Genomic DNA, 19,737 nt, shown 5'->3' on the forward strand with positions numbered 1-19,737 from the left:
AATTAGTAATGATAATAATACTTTATTCTCACCAGAGGATAAGGACGCCATTAGAAAGATCCATAAGTACCCAGTCAAAAAAGTCACAAAGCACATAGAGATATGTAGAAAAAACACACACTGCACAGCAACATGTAAAAATTACATCATACTACACAGAAGTGCAGGTTTACCTGATAGTAATAGTTCACAAAAAGGTTATACTGCCGAGTATTTAAGTATTATTTCACAGAATGAAACATCTCATTTAGCTGGTATTCTCTAAGGTTTACTTTAAAGCTACCATTACTTTCAATTTATTTCAATGATTGACGTAATTTATTATACAATATTATGCCCATTTCCTAGGGTCCATCTTGTAAAGCTTTGGCTCTTACACATTTGTAATGCATTTCTTTAATACCTCTAGTGTTATAATCATGCATGTCGTTGTTTAGCATAAAATAGTTCATGTTCATTTGACATCGGTTGTTTAGCTCAATGTACTATTAATAGCAAATCCTTTGCCCCATTAGCTTTGTCCCGTAGTTACTAGAAGGAAGATCCACCCACTTGACTATAGATGCAACCCATATTTTTTTTCATTTCTTGGAAATCCATTTAAGTGAGTAACATTGGCTCTATTGGATTGGAATTGCATATCAAACCTTTCCAACTCCTTCCTCTGATGTAATTTTGATCATATCTCCTCTGGTTGCTTTCTTGGCACACACTGCTTGCACACAGGGAGGGCTCCATCCGCCCAGGTGACCGCCTTCTTGCCGTGGATGGACATTCAACGGAGCACGCCACGCTGGTGGAAGCCCAGGCCCTACTGCTGCGCCACAATCACTGCATCTCCTGGGAGCGGGATGACCCAGAATGCAGTGGAGGGAGCACGGTGAGTGTCATTTTACCAATGCTATCCCTTTAGTGGATAAATAAGTGAGGAGCGAATGATTTCCATTTATATTTTTTAATACTGTATTGAATACCTGGTGAACAAGGAGTTTAGTGATTATCAGAAGGGTTTGTTTGACCATATTAAGAACAGAATTGAGCACATTGAAGATTTCTTAAGCCCTTTTTAATTGTGGTACCATAAAGGTTAGATGGATGCAGAGAATTCTGCACTGTTGCCTTCCTCAATAGTGTTTTTAATTTGATGCCATCACTCAAATGGCCAATCTGCTGGGGCCACATGCCTTTGCAGCTTCCTCACTGAGGAACAGATGCTGGATCTTTGGTTTGACTCCTATTCTTCAACCTCTCTGGCAACGGTGACCCTACCATGTACAATTATCATTGTTCACACCGTTCGAGCTCTAGTGGTCATCGGAACACAAGCTCTTTCAGTCTAATGGGAGAGACACTCGCTATTATTTCCTTTATTTGATCTTATGCCCTGCCTGCTTCTTCCTTCATTTGGTGCCTTGTTGGCATGTGAACCTGAGTAATGGTGAAGTTTGTTTGCTCAGCTTTTATCTCTACCAGTAATATTCTATCATTCCCCTGCTCCATGTTAACCTTGATCTTTTCTACCTTTTTTTAATACTAATGCCACCCCTCGCTGGCCCTCTTTCCCCTTAGCTGCAGTGATCCAGTAATAACTGCAATTATTTATTGTAATTGATCTTGCTAACTGTCATTTTTTTCATGATAAAAACATCCCTTGATAAACAAGGGTATACCGTAATGGGATTTTTAAATACTTCAGCTTTACGATCGTAAATGTTAAAAAAATACTATGCGATGTAGAGACAAAAAATATGCTTGATTATGCAGCATAATATATGGCTTTTATGGCATATTTTTACTTCAAATGGGTAATTACAATGTCTTATTTAATATATGACTCCAACATGCAATTGCATGAGCTTCCAAGGTCTGCTGATAACGTCATGCGATGGAGTATGAGTGTACTAATACAATGGTAAATGTATGAACCATGTGCATTGGGGATGTATGGATTCCACCTGCTCGAATACATTATGCCTGATATGAGGGAAATGAGCCATGGCTGGTTGTCTGGCGAGGGGCAAATGGCTGGTGATCTCCAAAGAGGGAGCAGGCTGAGAATCTCATCGATTGGCGTTGATGGTGGGCAATGAGTGGCATTCATGCCAAAGCCGTATTGCGCGGGTATTCACGTTAATGGTGTGCAGGTGCATCTTGATTAATTTGCTGATTTCCTCTTCTCGTGCGTGCACCACTGCAGCCGTGCTGTTCAGAAGAGTGCTGCACCTTGCTGGTGATTGAGTACGATGTTGTGGTGCGTGAGGGGCTGGTGGAGACGCGTGGGCCCTTCCTCGTGGAGTTGCAGATGGAGCACCCTGGGGAGGAGCTGGGGTTGTCCCTTGCCATGCTGCCCGAGGATGGCGGCACGCAATCGCGCCCAGCAGCCCTCGTCGAGGCTGTGCGACCCGCAAGCATCGCCGAAAGGTATGTGTGCCGCACCAGCTGATGGACCACATTTGGCTCGTGCCACAGAGGTAGTGCTGCATTCATGTGCAGTGCATGGAGATGGAGAGCAATCATCATAGACTATGGTATTCTCTGTGATTTTCCACAGTTTTATATTCAACTCTGGGCACAGTTTCTTAAGATGTTGAGGAATTATCATCTGGAAGCTTTGTGGAGCAAATTTGTATACATTGGAAGAGAAGGATAAAATTACTTCTCCTGGAAGCTCAATCCCATTCTAATTCCTATTGATTACATGACTTTGTGAACTGGTCACATTTGAATTTGAAAAAAAGAAGCCCTCAGCTCTTCAAAATTTTCACTGTCTTTTAACATATCGACTTATAATAATAATAATAATAATTTTTATTTGTCCAGAGACTGCATCATACAAAAAATTGTACACATAGTATAGGACACGTCAATATATACAATAATACACAATGTAAATACATATGCCTATTCTAAGTTTCATGTTCCATGAAATTCCTAATAGAATAGAACAAATTCCTTTGAAGAAAAGCTCTCAATTTCCTTTTAAATAGACAAATGTTTGTGCTGGATTTCAGGTCCTCATTTAGCTTATTAAACATAAGGAGACCCATAGATTTAGGGCCTAGTGCGGTGGTTCTAGTTCTTACGTAAGTTCGGTGCAGATCATTTTTAGACCTGGTCCCATAGTGGTGAATACCACAATTTGTGTCATACATTGAAAGGTTTACAAAGGTGTACACCAGTAATACATAGATATAAATACATGGCAAAGGTAGAATGTTCAATTTATGGAATAATGGACGACAAGGAGCATTATGCTCTGCTTTGACAATTAGCCGTACGGCTCGCTTTTGAATTTTAAATATTGTGTCTGCAAGCGGAGAAGAACCCCAGAAAAGGATACTATATACTATACTGGAGTAGATATTTGCATAATATATTGACATGAGGACATCCGACTTCACAAAGGCATGCCCAAAACTGCTGAGATTGTCAATAATGAGTGAAATTAGAACACTCATTCAATTTTCGGACATTCAAATAACTTTCAAGAAGTTTATACCCACCCATTGGTGTCCTAAGCCTCCCTTCACTGCAACTCTTAACCTCTCCCACTCGTTCTCTCGTCTGTGTGCACTGAACATAGGTTCCTCTCTAAGAAAGCTACGTTTCAGTCTATGAAAGGTTTTCTCATGTTCATTTAACTACTTAAGTTACGAATACCAGTTTTACTGATGAAGTTATTTCTCTCCATCGGTCCAACCCACATGAGTGACCGTGTACATATGTTGCTATATCCAATATTTGAACAATATTATTATATTTACTTTGGTATAATTTCTGAAAAAATGTGCTTTGATTCATTAGGATAGTTTTGGAGATTCCTAAAAATCTAAATATTGAGAAATTATCTTGAAGGTTTACCTGTGTCTGTGGCTGATTTCACATTAAAATCATTTGGAAATGCATTCTAAATATTTTTATTATGTAAGTACAGTATGGGATGCTAGGATATAAATAGGATTTGTCCTTAGAAAAGCTAACTCACATCATAGTCGACCACATGTCAGAAAGCTGTGCTCCACACTGGTTTTCTACTTTCTAGAGTAATAGATTGGATGGATGGTTGTGCACAGTATCAGCGTGACTAGTGTGCACCATATAAGTGTATTTTGATAACATTAGAGGGTCCTATAAATGAGGTTTTTCCCAGCGAATGTATCTGTTATTATAATGATAATTATTTTTATTTCCCCAGTAGACACAGTGATTCATAATACATTCATATGGCGAGTGCATAGGGCATATGAAGAAAGATCAATACATTATCATTACTGAAATTAAATTTAAAATACTTCGCCTTTCCACATAAACCACTTTTATTACTACCTAGGTTTCGTTATGGCATAACATCATTAGGTCACCTGATGATGCTATACCATATTTGTCAGGCATGTGTGAGACAAATAAAACTACCTATATCTCATTTTAAATGTTTTTCCAAATTTTCAAACTTTTTGACAGCTTTTCATGTGGATCCAACAAGGCCTTCTACCATAATAAAATGATCTGTCATATTTGCGGGGCATTTGAAATAAATTAAGGCAATCGCAATAGTGTATATTGAAATGATAGATGAGTGTCGATGTCAATATAATTATAGATTAGCATTTTAAATGTATAATGTCATTTGACACTGCAGACGTGCTGCTAGATATTTTTAAATTGAAACTAATTACGCCATAATCTAGACAGCAAGAATCAAATGGATGAAGGGTCTAAAAATTGCCACCATACCCTGGCAACAATTAAATTGCTTATTCTCATGCAAAACATTTTTCAAAGTGAATGCTAGAGCTAGCCCCATGTGAAGTCCTACGGAAGGTGCAACCGTGATTAGCTGCAATTGTGGTTCAGCATACAGGTATGTAGGGCACTCTTGTTCACATTTAAAACTGGTGTGTCCTGCACAAATTAAATGGTGTGCAGGGCATTCATTGTGACTATAAACGATCCATCAAGAGGTATGGGTGGAGTTCACCCAACGTGTGTGGCACCCTGGGCCTTAAAACTTGTGTAACTCTCACAGGATTGCAGTTTGTTTATTTTGAAATGCAAGTAACAAAAATTCAGGTAACTGTGAGGTAGCCGTTGTGGAAGATGAGACACTTTGCCAGGGTGAGGGTGTGTGACAGTAGGCATTGATGCACGGCAGGTGTGGTGCCCTTCATCCAGGGGATGTGCTGCTGTCGATAGGTGAGGTGCAGCGCAGAGGGGGAGGGAGCGATGCTGGTGGTCAGCCGGGAGGCTCCCCGAGGTCCTCGTGGGTGCTGCACATGGAAGTCCTGCCACTCTCTCAAATGGACGTGGGCCGATGCACCAGCAACAACTCTCGTTGCAGTGACTTTGGAAGCCGTGAGCGGAGCAAGGAGCAAGGTGGTGAGTTGCACATTTTGCATTCGTCTCACATGCTCACGAGCGAGCCATGAAGGTCTCTTGAGTTACTGTTTTTTTAAATCCACCCTGATCGATGACTTTGTATGCTGTTTGTGTGTATTTTCAAAAGGTGTTCGAACATGCAAAGCAGGCAAAGTTAATAGAAATATGACGGAATACTTAATGATACTTGATACTGTGATATTAGTATCTTTTAAATGGGTTGATTGGAGGGATAAGGGTCTTACGGGAAACTTATTTATGAAATCAGATGGACAGGGAGGTGTTATGAAGAAGGAAGAAGTAATGTGGGGCAGGCAAGAGGAACTTCTCATGGTGCATAGGCACGCATGGTCATTGGGGACCATCCAAAACCAACTTTTAATAGGTGGAATGCCTTGGATGACCAGTATCAAAATGGTTGGTTTTTGAAAATTTTCAACCGTTGCCTCATCTCACATGTATTAACATAGTTTTCCCAGACAAAACGAGAGGATACAACATCTTAAAGGATGATGTAATGGTGTATATTATTTTACAATGCTATCATACAAGTATTAGGAAACTGGTTAACATACATGGGTTTAAAAACCAAAATCATAGATAAAAACATTAGATTGACAAATCTAGGCATTATTCATAACTTCTGTCTTATTCAAAGACAAGTTTTACTTAAAAGAGTTTGGCATGGGTCATTCTCTCCTTCATTTCTCAGCTAATTACTTGTGACTTATCATATTTTCCAGCCTATAACATGCAAATTCAAAAATAAGCTCTAAATTATGCTCTAAAACTAGGACATGGGCCTGCGTCATATCTGTCGTATGATGATAGGCGGGTATAACTTTGACCTATGAGTGCAAGCTGATTTGCTGGAATAATACTTACCAGTACGTATTTTTTCCAGTATCAGGCATAGAAAAGGGTTACCAACATTAGACATTTCAATAATACCACTGTCTTGTGTCAGTAAGTAATAAGCTAAAGTTTTAATATTTCCTTGATAGCACTTCATAAAAAATTCCCAAATAAATCGTCAATTAATTCAATGAAGTGCATTCAGTTTCATCTCACATGTAGTGCTGCTGGAAAAATTATCACCTCTAGGGCCAACAGGGATGTTGCCCCTCTACTAATACATACATAGCATCTCTCCCAAATGAACACCTATTTTAAAGGCAGTGGACCATTAGTGGTATGAAAGCTCTAAGAAACTGTGGGAAATGCCACGACAGTTACTTTTAATGGAGTCATCCACCTTGGTAGCTTAACTGGCTAAAGCACTCGGCCAGAAATTGAGGGATCCAGGTTCGAATCCTGGTCAAGGCAAATGACTTTTACACTCTGAAAGAGTTGTTTGGAATGACAGTGTAATGAAGACAGAAAATAGGTGCTTCTAATACAAATGTTAATAATATCAAAATAATAACAGAAACTAAGCATTGCACTAAAATTTACAATGATGGGACCTCATGGGATCGAAAGAGATAAGATTATCGTAGAGTATTCCATTTAAACTTGAATTCGTGAAGTACGCTTCAGAACATGGAAACAAGGCAACTGAAAGACATTTTGGCCCAACCCCAATTGAGAAGATCATGTCATGTTGATGAGAAGGTGGATTTAGTAAATGCAGATGAGAAGAAACATTTACATCCATGTGCTCTTAAATGGTCAAAACTTCCAGGGGAACTACCTATTAAGTAAGAAAGAAAGGTTATAAGGCACCAACTCATGACATCATAGTCAGGTAGGATGAAATGGCTATCAATTTCTGGTGTTTGTGATTGAAAAAGCCTGGGTGGAAAGTTAGACTATCATAATGTCTTCTTAAAAGTGTGAAATTAGCGATGAACCTTATGGATGTGAAGATGACATTGTGTAAGGCAAAAGTGACAACCCCAGTGAAAATAACTACGGAAATGATTTAGCAGCAGTGATGATGAATTCCCAGGATTCTGCAATGAATAAACCTTGATACACGTGTGGCTCCTAATTTTGTAGTGTTACAATTCAATTTTCCACCCATTCAGTGTTCACGTCAAAATACTTTGATCCTTTTCTAATCTGATATATCAGGATGCATCTTATGCACTGCTGCAGCTGGTAAATAGTACTTTGAAAAAATATCCGTGGTTCAAACATTTTGCAGCTGTATAATTTAGGTACTTAGACTATATTTTCATCATCTATGGCCCTAGGAAATATTATATTAATACATTTCTTGGTAATATTGATATGATCACTCATAAAAGGGAACAGGTGAGCATTTGTTAAGCCATCTTTTTTTCCTGGTCTTTCACTGAAGGGATGGCTAAAATGTACTGAAAACTGAACTGAATCCCTCTGATATATTGAAGGATATTGGCACTCCTGCAAGAAACATTTAAACTGATGTTAATTTCTTTCTGCAGTTGGATGGAAACTGCATTTTCTAACTTCTTAAGTAAAGGATTCTGTCTAAGAAAACTATTTTTACCACGTAATTTAGTCTTGAAACAATTATCAGTAAATGTTGGATGATCAAGCAAAGCATACACATTTTACTTTGAAGTTCCATGGCTTCATTATTGATTGTATCCATACTTTTCATTTATCCTGATCAATATTCCGAGTGAGCAGGATGCTTATCTGGTGCTGATGGTTTTTTAGTTAATAGTTTATGTAAGTTGTTACATTGATTAAGCCCACTATGTCACCAAAATCAGAAATACTGGTGGAGAGACCTGAGAAAAAAATTATTCTCTTCCTTTAGTAGTAAAAGAGTGTATTAGAACTATGCATAGTACATAGAAGAACGTATTTTCCTTCCTTTCTTTTTTCATTTCATTCATCCACACTGAACTGCTTTCCTTACTTCAACTAGTTTGTGGCATTATTTTTTTATTCAGTTTTAGATTCGTTCTAATATATTTGTTATATTTAAATTAGGTATCTCAACTTGTGCATCTTTGAACAATGACGAATTATGTTTATAATATGGTTTTATGCTGAAAGTATGTGTATTAAGTCATCACATGTCAGTTAACCCCCTAACTCAGACAAAAACATGGTGGAACTATAATTCATTGAATCATTTAAAATCTTAAAATGGTGCCTCTTTCAAGAATTAGGTAATTTGCAATCCGACCAGAAAATTTCTCTTCCTGGATTTTAATGCGAGAAGATAAACTTTGAATGTGAAAAAATACAGTGGTGTTTATCTGTTTGTTTTCTTGTCTCCGTTCATTATTTGCCTGTTTGATCAATCCAAAGTGGAGTCATCCTCTCCCGATTCCCTCCCTTTTGAAATCCCGGAAGCAGTTCATGGCAATGGCAAGCAGGTGGCTCATGCTCTCCAGTTGTTTGCAGTGCTCAGGGTGTGTAGATTTTGGTGGCTCTGCTGTCTTCAATATGATGTGATTGTGATCTCTTGGCTCAGTTGTGGCCTGGCCGCATACCCACCTGCCCTCTCCCTCCGTTTTGGCCGCAGGTGGTGTGTCGTGCTCTTCTCCACTGGTTGTGCACGGTGGGATTCGCTACGTGGACGGAGGCGGGAAGGCGGAGCGATCGGCAATGGGCAGCTCAGGCAGCAGCAGCAGCAGTCTGGTGTGGAGCGTGGAGCCTTCGGTGCCTGTGGTGGAAGGGCAGGGGTGGCGGCCCAGGGCCTCTCCCGCTCACCTGCTGGGCGAGAGCAGCATGCAGAGAGGTCAGAGACTTACTGAAAAATAATAGTCTTTATGCCTCCATGCCATGGAAGGATTTCGATTCAGATTACGACCGGAGAGAGTACATTAATATTAACGAAAGACATGTAATGGGAGGGTGGCAATGAGAATGGTCCATGAGGATGGCCAATGATCGATGTAAAATTACCAAAAATAATGCATCCAACAGCAATCAAGGTCAACATATTATGGAAAAAAATATTTAAAAAAGGCATGGTGTGAAAGTAAACGGGGAGCTCTTTGAATCAGTTAGTTTTGTGGATGTCCAAGCATTAGTTAGCCATTCATCCAAAGGGTTGCATTCATTACTCAGTGCATTGCGGAACCATTGTGGTTGGTAAGGAATGAGCATTAATCATGAGGAAATGAAGATCAAGAGATTCTCAAGAAATAGGAAGGCTAAGATATAAGTAGGAGGGCGTAACCTAAAATAGGTGACACAGTTCACATGCTTGAGAATTGTTTTGCATGAGATGGGGGCATTAATAAAGAAGTATTGGACTGTGCAAAGAAGAATTTGCAAAGAGACGGGACTTGATGACTTAGATCTTGAACTGACTTAGACTTTGAATACTTCTCTGTCTGAACCAAGTATATTCAGTGAATTTCAACAACAGGGAAGTCAAAGAAGTGGTTGCCAAAGTGTCTTTGGGGCCAAACAAGTGAATTCTTTGCCAAATAATTTGGGAGCTGCAAGACAGATGGGACTAGTGCATAAATGATGGGGGTGATTATGTTGAAGACTTGCCCAAATTATGTAAGAATCTAATTAAGTGTTTTTGAGCTATAGCCATTTGTCCCTTTACCTATTGAATTACCCTTGTGTATGAGTAATGCAATAAATGGCTATTGATTAGTAAGGATATCCTTGTCTTTGAAAATAAAAAAGAAAACTGTATTGGAAAAGTAATGTGTGGGCCACATTAGATTTATTCATGTGAAATGTTTCATACCACTGTTTCATCACCTTTTGTGCACATTTTTTTCCAGAGATTGACTGCTCTTAAGAGCAGTCGATATCTGAGCAGATGGGTCCATTCTTCTCATTCTTCCAATGGTAGGTGTTCGAGTAGACTGTCACCTTTTTGAAGGCTCACTAACAAATGAAGCATTTTACTGGAACAAATGAGTGTATGACTTTGCCTCTACCTAAATGCACAGGGGTGCAATGACTCCTGTAAAGAGTTGGGTTTTTGCATACATAGGTTTTGAAAGTCATAAAAAATGATAATGGTTTTGCCTCCTTTCCTCGATTGTGATGATAATAATTTATCAGGTTAATAGATTTGTTGGTATACAAACATGATTCCAATCAAAAGAATTAGATGTGTGCACCTAATGTTCTTGCTCGGATACCTCTCCTGGATACAATAATTATGGGGAGAAAAGTGCTGCAAAAGTTTGTCATGTTCCAACCACGACTTCTCTTTACATTTTTGTTTTCATGTTTTGTTAACTCATCATAGTGTTGGATGCTGGAACCAAATACATATTATTCAAGATTACTTTTGAATTACTGCAGTGTTATGCTTGCTGATTGAAGGTATATACAGGTATAATATATGTATCTCAATTTGTCACAGTGGCTCTATATAATATATCTGAGATAAAGGTTGAATATTGGTTTATATCAATAGGGCAGGCTAATTATAATCATCTCTGGTAGTACATACAAAGGGGTAACCAAAAATAACCGGAACAGTGCTGCAGTTGGCGCAGCTTACGTAGTATGCATTTATACCGCTAGTTGAGTTTTGCGCGAATTATTCAAAGTTCTGCACAGACATTGTTGTAATTTGGGAAGTTTGTGTTCAGTCACAACAATTTGTTTTCTTAAAGCAGTTTTGCTTACTCCTTGATTTTCATCATGGCGGATTCAAGTGAACAGCATACCGCTGTGAAATTTTGCTTCCTGCTTGGGAAAAATGCCGCAGAAACTGTTGTGATGTTAAAAACAGCTTACAAGGACTGTGCGATGGGAAAAACTCAAGGGTATCAATGGCTATCTCATTTCAAAGAAGGTAAAAAGTGACTTGATGACAAAACTCATCTGCGGCATCTGTCAACAACAATCAAGCCAGTGGAAAACTTCATGGTCACCTCACCCAAAGAAAAGCTGGTCACGCCATGCCCCTTACTCACCTGACCTCGCTCCATGTGATTTCTTCTTGTTTCTTTGAAAGAAGAGGGACATGAAGGGATAATGTTTTAATGACGTAGAAGCAGTGAAGAAAAAACTGAGGAAGGAGCTGTCGGGTATCAAAACAGAAGAAATGTTTCCTGGAATGGAATCGCAGATTGGACAAAGGTATTGAGTGCAATGGAGAGTACTTTGGAGGTGATAAGGTTGTTTCCTTAAAAAATTAAATACATAGCTTAAAAAAAAATAATTCTGGTTTTTTCTTTGAGTACCCCTCGTATGGTTATTTCTCATGTCTGTTGCCTAGATTCTGTTTGCCAATGGGCGCTAGTACGTTATGCCATTATGGAACTGACTATGTCACTACAGGACTGATACCCTTCCATTGCAGGGGAGGAAATTTTGCAACTGGAGGAATTCCTGCAGACAACCGAGAGCAGGGCTGCTTCCGATCATGGAGAGAATTTGCCCCCTCCTTGGCAGCAGGGGAGCTTCCAGTCACTTGGCGGTGCCCTTTTAGATGCTGACACTCAAGGGTGCGTCTACCTCCTTTCTTTCTCTGGTACTTCTTTATATGTAGTGGGGACAATGGAAGTGCCGCCAGATGAGAAATACTTATACAAGATACATGCACAAATATTCTTATTGGAAAAAAATTCTCATTTTTTACTATATTAAATTTGTAATTTTGATCATTAATTGACCTGCCTCAGCTTTATTTTTGATGTGCATATTTTTTATAGTAGTTTTAATAACCCTTTTATTCCAAATGTGGTCCGGATAAGGTATTTATTTATTTAGTACTGATCAGGAAGCAGCATAGTATCGGACTTCAACATTGGACTATAAACATGGAATTACAATGAGGACACCCGGTGCCCTATCGCACATGGTGGGGGAAAACCCACCTGGGGAAGAATCGAACTCATGATCTCTGGGTTGTCAGGCAAGGACATTACCCTGCTCAACCACCACTGAGGCTGGCATTCAATCAGGATGAATGATTTTTTTATTAATAGCAGAGACAAAAACTCTTGCAATAATCCACTTGTTAAAGATTTCTTTTTGACGATTTTTGATGTACTACACCTTTTTCAAGTTGACAGTACTTGTAAATGATGTATTACATCAAAACTAGTCTAAAATAAATCTTAATTAAGTGGAATATTGGAAGAGTTTTTGTCTCTGTTATTATGGAATAATTCCACCACATCACACCTGAATCTGTAATCTAGATTTTTGTATTATTTCCATTTCACAGACAATATTGCATTTTAATAATCTTAAATAATACAAATCCATATGCAATTAAAATACACCAAGTGAGGTTTGGGAATTACGGACACCCTATTCCAATTATAACAAATTGTAATACTATAGAACCTCACACAATGAGCATAATTTGTTCCAGAATCTTACTTGTAATGCAAAATGCTCAAAAACAAAACAATTTTCCCATGTAAATTAATGTAAAAATGATAATGCACTCCATGCCAAAAAATATAATTACGCATAAGATTTGGTCTTAGAATACATTGTTTAAGATTATGAATCATCTTCATCTTTTCTTCTGCCCCAGGAATGAACCAACCTGGGATGCAAATTCAATTTTTGGAGTTAACACTCCATTGAAGGTTCAGGGAGTTTCTGATAGGTAAACAAGCAGTGGCTTCATTCATTTTCAAATTGCCGCCTGCTTGGGCACAAAATAGCAACATGAGGTGGTTTTTAATTGACTCGTGGATGGGCAATGCAATCTCCTCTGCTGTTGTATAGGTTCACTTCAACATTTTATCCTGAAAAGACCTATTTTGTCACATTTAAAAACTGTTACATTAGGTCCACCATGGAACCACACTCCTGTCAAGATAAACAAATGGCTGGTTAATCACGAAACAAAAACATTCAAAATATGATTTCAGGGCTCTAAACTGAATAAATAATGTGAATTTATTTTGCTAGTCATTATTACTATTATAAAAAGATAAAGTAGTTGTTGACTGTTTATTGAAAATCATCTAAACCTTTGAATCATACTCATGTTTGCATAATTAGTGTGATTCGTCAGCTAGCGGAAGAGAGCAGATAAAATTCCAGTTCATTAGAGTGAGAGTGGTGTATGAGAGGGATTCTGTGAAAAAGCATTTGTTTATAGAATGAAGGAAGTTAAATGAAACAGTAGCAGCTTCCATGCTATCCCCAAAAACATGTAAATATTAAAATAATATGATTAACTGCAGAGACATATGAACCTGACTGATCTTTCCAATAGTGAAGCAATCAACTGGAAAGCAATAATGTTATGAATGTTATTGCTAAAGTGAAATATCGTGAATAATAATCAAGTGTTTGTGCTGGGTGTTATTAGGAGGTCACTGTAGAAATAAGAGTTATGTGGGCCTTTCAATAACACCATAGAAAATTCAAAAGATGGCACTGGAAAAGGTCTCACTAGACTGCTGCTAAGAGTTTCAGCCCTATCCATCACATTATCCACAGCGATTAATTGCAAGACTATGTGGTGATTTGAAGAAATTTGCAATGTCAATTTTTTTCATGATGTACTCACTTTCACTTGTATATTATCTCTTTCATCTCTTATTGATTGAAAATGTTTAAAGAAAAAACTAAGAATACTTTGAGCGCATCACAACAGCATTGTGAGAGAGGCTAAAAGAGCCTTTAATAATTAATATCATCTGTTGAGAGAAGGTGAAGAATGATTTTAAATATTATGAGAGTTAGAATGAGGTGCATGAAAGAAAGGATTAGCCATTGGTTGGAAATTATCAGTGTTGTATCTGGGCAATCGGGGAAAAGAAAGGAGTATGGCTTCCCAGAACTTGAGGAAAGAAATTTGAAAGAAAGGATTTTATGAACTGGTGACTGGTTGAATTCATAAAACTAACTTTTTTCTCTTGGATTTTCCATTCCCTATACTTAAATTGTGTCATTATTACATCTTCTTCTTTAACTGCTGCATCCATGCTGCCTCCAAACTCACCCTGGGTGGCTCAAGTGCTCAATAATGAATAGAAAGTGGGGCACTCTGCACAATGATAAGTTGATGTCTTCCGTATCTCAGGCATTGTGTAAGTTATGTTGGGTGTATTTGGGCCCGACAGAGAGTCATCAATATGCAAGATAACCAAAACTTTCAAAACTGACACCTCTGGTAATGCATGCCTATTCAACAGTGTGACTTGCCTTTATTTTTCATTTGCCATAAGTTTCTTTTGGTGACAGATTTCATGATTTTATTTTGTTTTCTCACTGGAGTCCTTTTTGCAGAGAGTGGAACTCCTGACAAAACAATGAAAACGATGGAAATCAGGAATTTATTGGTAAATTGGAATCAAGCAATCACTACCAAAAAAATGCAAACCTCTTTCTTTCTGAAATGAAAAAAAAAACAATCTAAAACAATTTAAACAATGTACTTCACGTTATAAGATATAATAGCAAAAAAATAACTGAATCAAAGAACCAAAATTTTTAACAGCTAAAAATTTTGCAATAAAACACTTAAAAAATGTTTTACTTAGCAACATTTAGGGACATAATTAAATTCAGCAATGTATTTATATGGAGTAAAAGCCATCACTCATCTGTTTATGCTGATTTCATCCTCCAATATGTGGTAATAATCACGTCTGCACTGGAAAAAAATGCTGCTGGAATAAATTCAAAAGATGAAAATCTCTCCTCCAAAATTTCATATAATTTACTTAACATTTTAAGACATAGTATATTTTAAAATGAGCAAATTTCAAAATAAGGCACTAAGTCTGTAAGATTTTTTTGGAATGTGGAACAAAAAAGAGTATAGTGATAAGGAAGGATACTAGAAGCATGATTGCATGAGTTAGGGAAGGCTTATACAATGGAGAGTGTTGAGGAGAGGGCCTCTAAGTGAAGGTGATATAAAGATTTGAAAAATGTAATGTAGAGTGTGTTTTTTCTGGCTATGAAACTTGGTCTTAGTTAAAAAAGGATAAGCATTGGTTAAAAGATTTTGAGATGTGGGTATGAAGAAGTTTCAGGTGTAGTCGGGGAAGAGGGAAGGTGATTGTGGGAAATTCAAAGAAGGAATGAAAATGGTTGCAGGGCATAGTGAGCGGCTAAGAAGTGTCATGAAGACTATGGTTGAGGGGGGAAATGTGGTGTGGGAATGAGTGTTGAATTTGGAATGGAATGAATTGTGGTCGAAAGTACATGACATTGAAAAACGGTTTCTTTTATTGTATTGCGCTTGATGAAGGTTAACAGTGCAGCTGTACGGTGTGCCTTGATTTGTATACAGGGTTTGTCCGGAAAATAAGTGTACTGAGCTCAGGAAAAAAATGTATTACACTTTTACATATCTTAAGCTAATATTCCTCAAAATAGGACCCTTGTGAGTCGATACACTTGTTCCAGCGGCATTCCCATTCCTGGAACGCTCCCGCGAAGGCATCATCGGGAACCTCTCGAAGACTCGTCGTCGACCTCTTCTCTGCCCTCCACGAACATCTTGTGCCACCGAAAGATCATGTTTCTGGACATGGCTGACTCCCCGTAAGCCCGGTTAATCATACCGACAGTTTCGGTAGACGATTTCCCAAGCTTTACCGCAAATTTGATGGAATAACGCTGCTCCAAAAACTTCGTCATCGCGTTCCGTGACGTGGGTCGAAGCGTGGAGGTTTGCGTTAACAGAGCTCCTCACTACACCACAGCTCAGAGCCGACTGCCTTTTTCAGCATCGCTTGCCAACATACCCCCCTCCAATCGCAGCCCGTCAGAGCGGTGCTGGGCGCGCCTGGAGCGGCGCGCCCAGCCCAGGAGTCAGTACACTTATTTTCCGGACGAACCCTGTAAAACCTGTCTCTCCTAGTAGACTACTGCTAATAATAATTATATGAGAGAATTTCAGTATATATAAAACTTGAGGGAAGTAGCGATATTGTTAGTTTAAAAATCTGTGTTTTCAATGGTTTGTTGAAACTAAAATATAAATGAACAGTGCAGCAAACCTTGGAGGGAAACCGAGAAAGGAAGAAGGTGTTGCTGTTTTTGGCAGTTGGTGCCAGTTGTCATTGTGGGCGCCCATGTTGCTTGCAGGCTGGTCCCCATGAGGAGGTGCAGTGAAGAGGTTGGGAGCGAGGAAAGGCTCTTGGGGGCTTCACAGAGGACCCGCTGCTGGATCACTCCCCACAAGGACGAGCCTTTCATGGGCAACCCCCTCGATGAGGAAGGAGATGACGACTGCGTGGCGGCCAAAGGCTTGGCTCAGGATGACCCCAATGGTTCCCAAATCTTCCCATTTGCTGGTGTGCACCTGGCCCTTTGTCTAGCTCACGCACTAATCACCTCTCTTTGCTCTTTCACACTTTATTTTTTTTCCTCTACTATCATGAGAGCCCAAATTATCAATCAAACTAAAACAGATTGCCATACTTATTTTCGTTCACCCTCCTTTAGAAATTAAAACTTTTTTTTACTATCTGAGGATTTAAAATTTATCTTTTCTAAACTTTGTAAAATTAATGGTGATGTTTATTTTGCTTCTAAAAAGGTGTTATTTTCACATGTAATGCTTCTGCATGAGTGGTAATGTTGTGGTCCACGGCATCTTAGGGTGTGTGAAGTGTGGACTTCCTCACTGGTGGACTTGTTGCCTTCCACCCTGAATCCCATTCCTGGATCTCATCTCTCTCACCTCGCATTTCCAACGTCACTCATGTCTTTTCCCTCGTCCCCTCCCATTAATTGGTGGGTTAACAGATGCAGTCATGCAAATGCTTTAAATTTGAAATTCTTTGTGTCTTGAAATTCTTTGAAATATTACACAAAAACCTGCTGAAGAGGTAATTACTTTACAACTAAGCTTTGTGATATTTCGGGTACCAAATCTTCCTGGGGACCCATAGCCAGCACTGGGAAAGGAACTGGCCCCCCGTATTAGCCTAATAATGTGTGAATTTCACATGCCGTATAGGGCTTAGTACTGGTTGAACTCGATCATCATCAATTGATAACTGGTCGATAAATAAATGTATTGGTTTTATTAATTTCAGCACAAAACATTTTCATAAATGTATTCCTCTTGAACTTTCCATTCAAATGGTTGCCATGTTATACACATACTTTTGAATTAGAAATGGCCATAATGCCATTCGCACAGTCATGTTATGGCACTCAAATCAGCGTATAACTCATACATTTGTTTTGACTTTATGCTCTACAGCTCAACTTTGTGGAAGTATTCTATGGCAGAGCACGGAAAGTGACTTACTAATATTTTTCCATCAAAGTGCAAGTGGTATGACATGTTTCTCAGTGCTCATCATCATCAGGTATCTGATAGCTACCCGATGATGCCTCATCATGATGAAATTCATATTAGTCATAATAATTCATTGGCTAAATAGGTTTGTTGATATAAAAGTGCAAGTCAAAAGAGCACAAGGTTTATTGTAGTGTGGAGTATCAGGTTTTGTTTTGTCAGTCAAGGCTACAAAATGTAGGAGTGTGCAGTTTGTGTACAACCTTTAATTGACAAACTACCAAATAAAAAAATATATGTCAGGCCATAGTTTATATAAAACCAATTGAGCAATTTGACATAAAATTATAGATTTATGCCCAGCGATTTCATTTAGCCCAGTAGAATACGTATCTTCAACATACCAAATACTTGCCCAGCAATTTTATGATGGAAACTTGATTATCTATTTGCAGGAATGTCAGTTTAAATTACTCCAACTTTAAGTGAGTACTGCTGTGACTTATTCACAGCTTTATGTATACAATAGAAAACTACAATAACATGGAACAATTCTTTATGTAACTATTTGAACATTTGCCAATGTTATGAATCACTATTGACAGTAAATGAGAAGCTGAAAGGCATTGAATTATTTATTCATCCATATCGTTGTTTACTTCCCACTCTAGTTTCCAATCCTTCATTTTTTTTAATGCAAAAAAAAATTTTATTTATTAGAATTTGTATAATTTTTAATTTAAAAAAGTTCTCAGATCTCCCACTCTTTCTATATATTTTGCAGTGTAACCTCAAAAGAGGCAATTTGAGTGATTTGATATTGGCTGAATTACAATAATTACAAAATATTAAATTTATTATGTTGTGTTGCCCAGGGCACAAGTCTTTTTGTTTTTGTGCCCACTCACACATTTTCACGTACACAGATGCACATAATTAATAAAATGTTTTCAACTTATTCTTGGGAACTCAATATATGTATTTCCACTGAAATCCCCAAGCAAATTTTATTTCATGGAAACAACATTTTCCCAAAATTAATTACGGAGAAATAAAAAATAAAAAATTTCATGGCATCCACATTCCTATTTTGTGTTACGCACACCTTCCTAGCTCGATTAATTGTTAAGTGAAAGCCTTAAAAAATATTTTTAAATAATCGCTAATATTAATTATTTTACTATTAATTCTAAGTACATAATCGTTTACATGAGAACTTAGTGCTAACAATATTGTATTTTCTCTTGTATGAATATATTTTATTTTGCGAATTGATTTGCTCTTTTAGAGGATAAAGAGATGGAGGTGTATATGGTTCGTGTTCCCAGGGATGGTGGTCCCCTGGGGATCACCCTCTCCGGCACCGAAGACCCCCAGGAGTATGTCACCATATCCGCCCTCGTGGAAGGTATGCCCTTTGGTTCCCCCCTTGACACAGCCACGCCGTTGGCATGCATCAGACTTATTGCACACTCTGTTTGGACTGCTTATTAGGAGGGCCAGCCAAGCGCACGGCGGCCTTGGGCATCGGGGACCGTCTGCTGGCCGTGGGGGGAGAGTCGCTGGTGGGGAGGCCGCTGTCAGAGGCCGTTACCCTTCTGCGGGCGGCCAGTGACCCAGTCATTCTACACGTAGCCCGTCCCTCTAGCCACCTGCAGCCCCCTGCCTCTTCTCCCAGCCCCCCCACCAGGGATGAAGTCCTGCCAGCCAGGAGGAGGCCTGAGCAAGGCAAGTGGACCACAGGCTCTCATTCTCAAATGGAGATTCACTCAGACTCAATTCTCATGCCGTATAGACTACCATATTTTCCCATCGACAACGCGTGCGTTATCCATACAAAAATGTTCTGATGATTGAAAAAATGATGTTATGTAATGAAATTTGAAAAAATCCAAACATAAACATATTTTTACATACACACATCTGATAATGACGTATTTTTACACACACTCTATATAATTTTTATGTGCATATACATATATTTATACGAGTCTCATTTGAAGGAGGCCTCTGAGAGGGCCGAGAGATCGAACAATTTACCGTGTGAGTGTCCTTTTAAATGTTGCTATTCTATTCTATTTGTGTTATATTGTGTCAGCCCATTATTGTGCCGCTCGTGTGAGTTTTTCCGTACAATTGTTATATATATATATATATATATATATATATATATATATATATGTATATATATATATGTGTATATATATATATATATATATGTATATATATATATTGATATATATATATAT

At 38.4% G+C, this 19,737-nt stretch overlaps 1 protein-coding gene across 2 annotated transcripts in view; it reads left to right on the forward strand.

Moving 5' to 3' along the window:
- Positions 1-19,737, forward strand: part of Grip (Glutamate receptor interacting protein) — a 47,955-nt gene that overhangs the window by 16,690 nt on the left and 11,528 nt on the right. Inside the window, exons 4-11 of one of the 2 annotated variants that reach the window (XM_071589356.1) lie at positions 727-880; positions 2,198-2,421; positions 5,153-5,376; positions 8,846-9,061; positions 11,612-11,756; positions 16,324-16,508; positions 18,777-18,896; positions 18,983-19,216. In XM_071589356.1, coding sequence (XP_071445457.1) covers positions 727-880; positions 2,198-2,421; positions 5,153-5,376; positions 8,846-9,061; positions 11,612-11,756; positions 16,324-16,508; positions 18,777-18,896; positions 18,983-19,216 — 1,502 coding nt within the window. Of the gene's footprint in view, positions 1-726; positions 881-2,197; positions 2,422-5,152; positions 5,377-8,845; positions 9,062-11,611; positions 11,757-16,323; positions 16,533-18,776; positions 18,897-18,982; positions 19,217-19,737 lie in introns of both variants that reach the window. The other variant, XM_071589355.1, reaches the window with a different exon arrangement.

The sequence above is a fragment of the Hetaerina americana genome, unplaced genomic scaffold (genome assembly GCF_022747635.1).
Source record: "Hetaerina americana unplaced genomic scaffold, ioHetAmer1.1.p SCAF_37, whole genome shotgun sequence".
Lineage (NCBI taxonomy): Eukaryota > Metazoa > Arthropoda > Insecta > Odonata > Calopterygidae > Hetaerina > Hetaerina americana.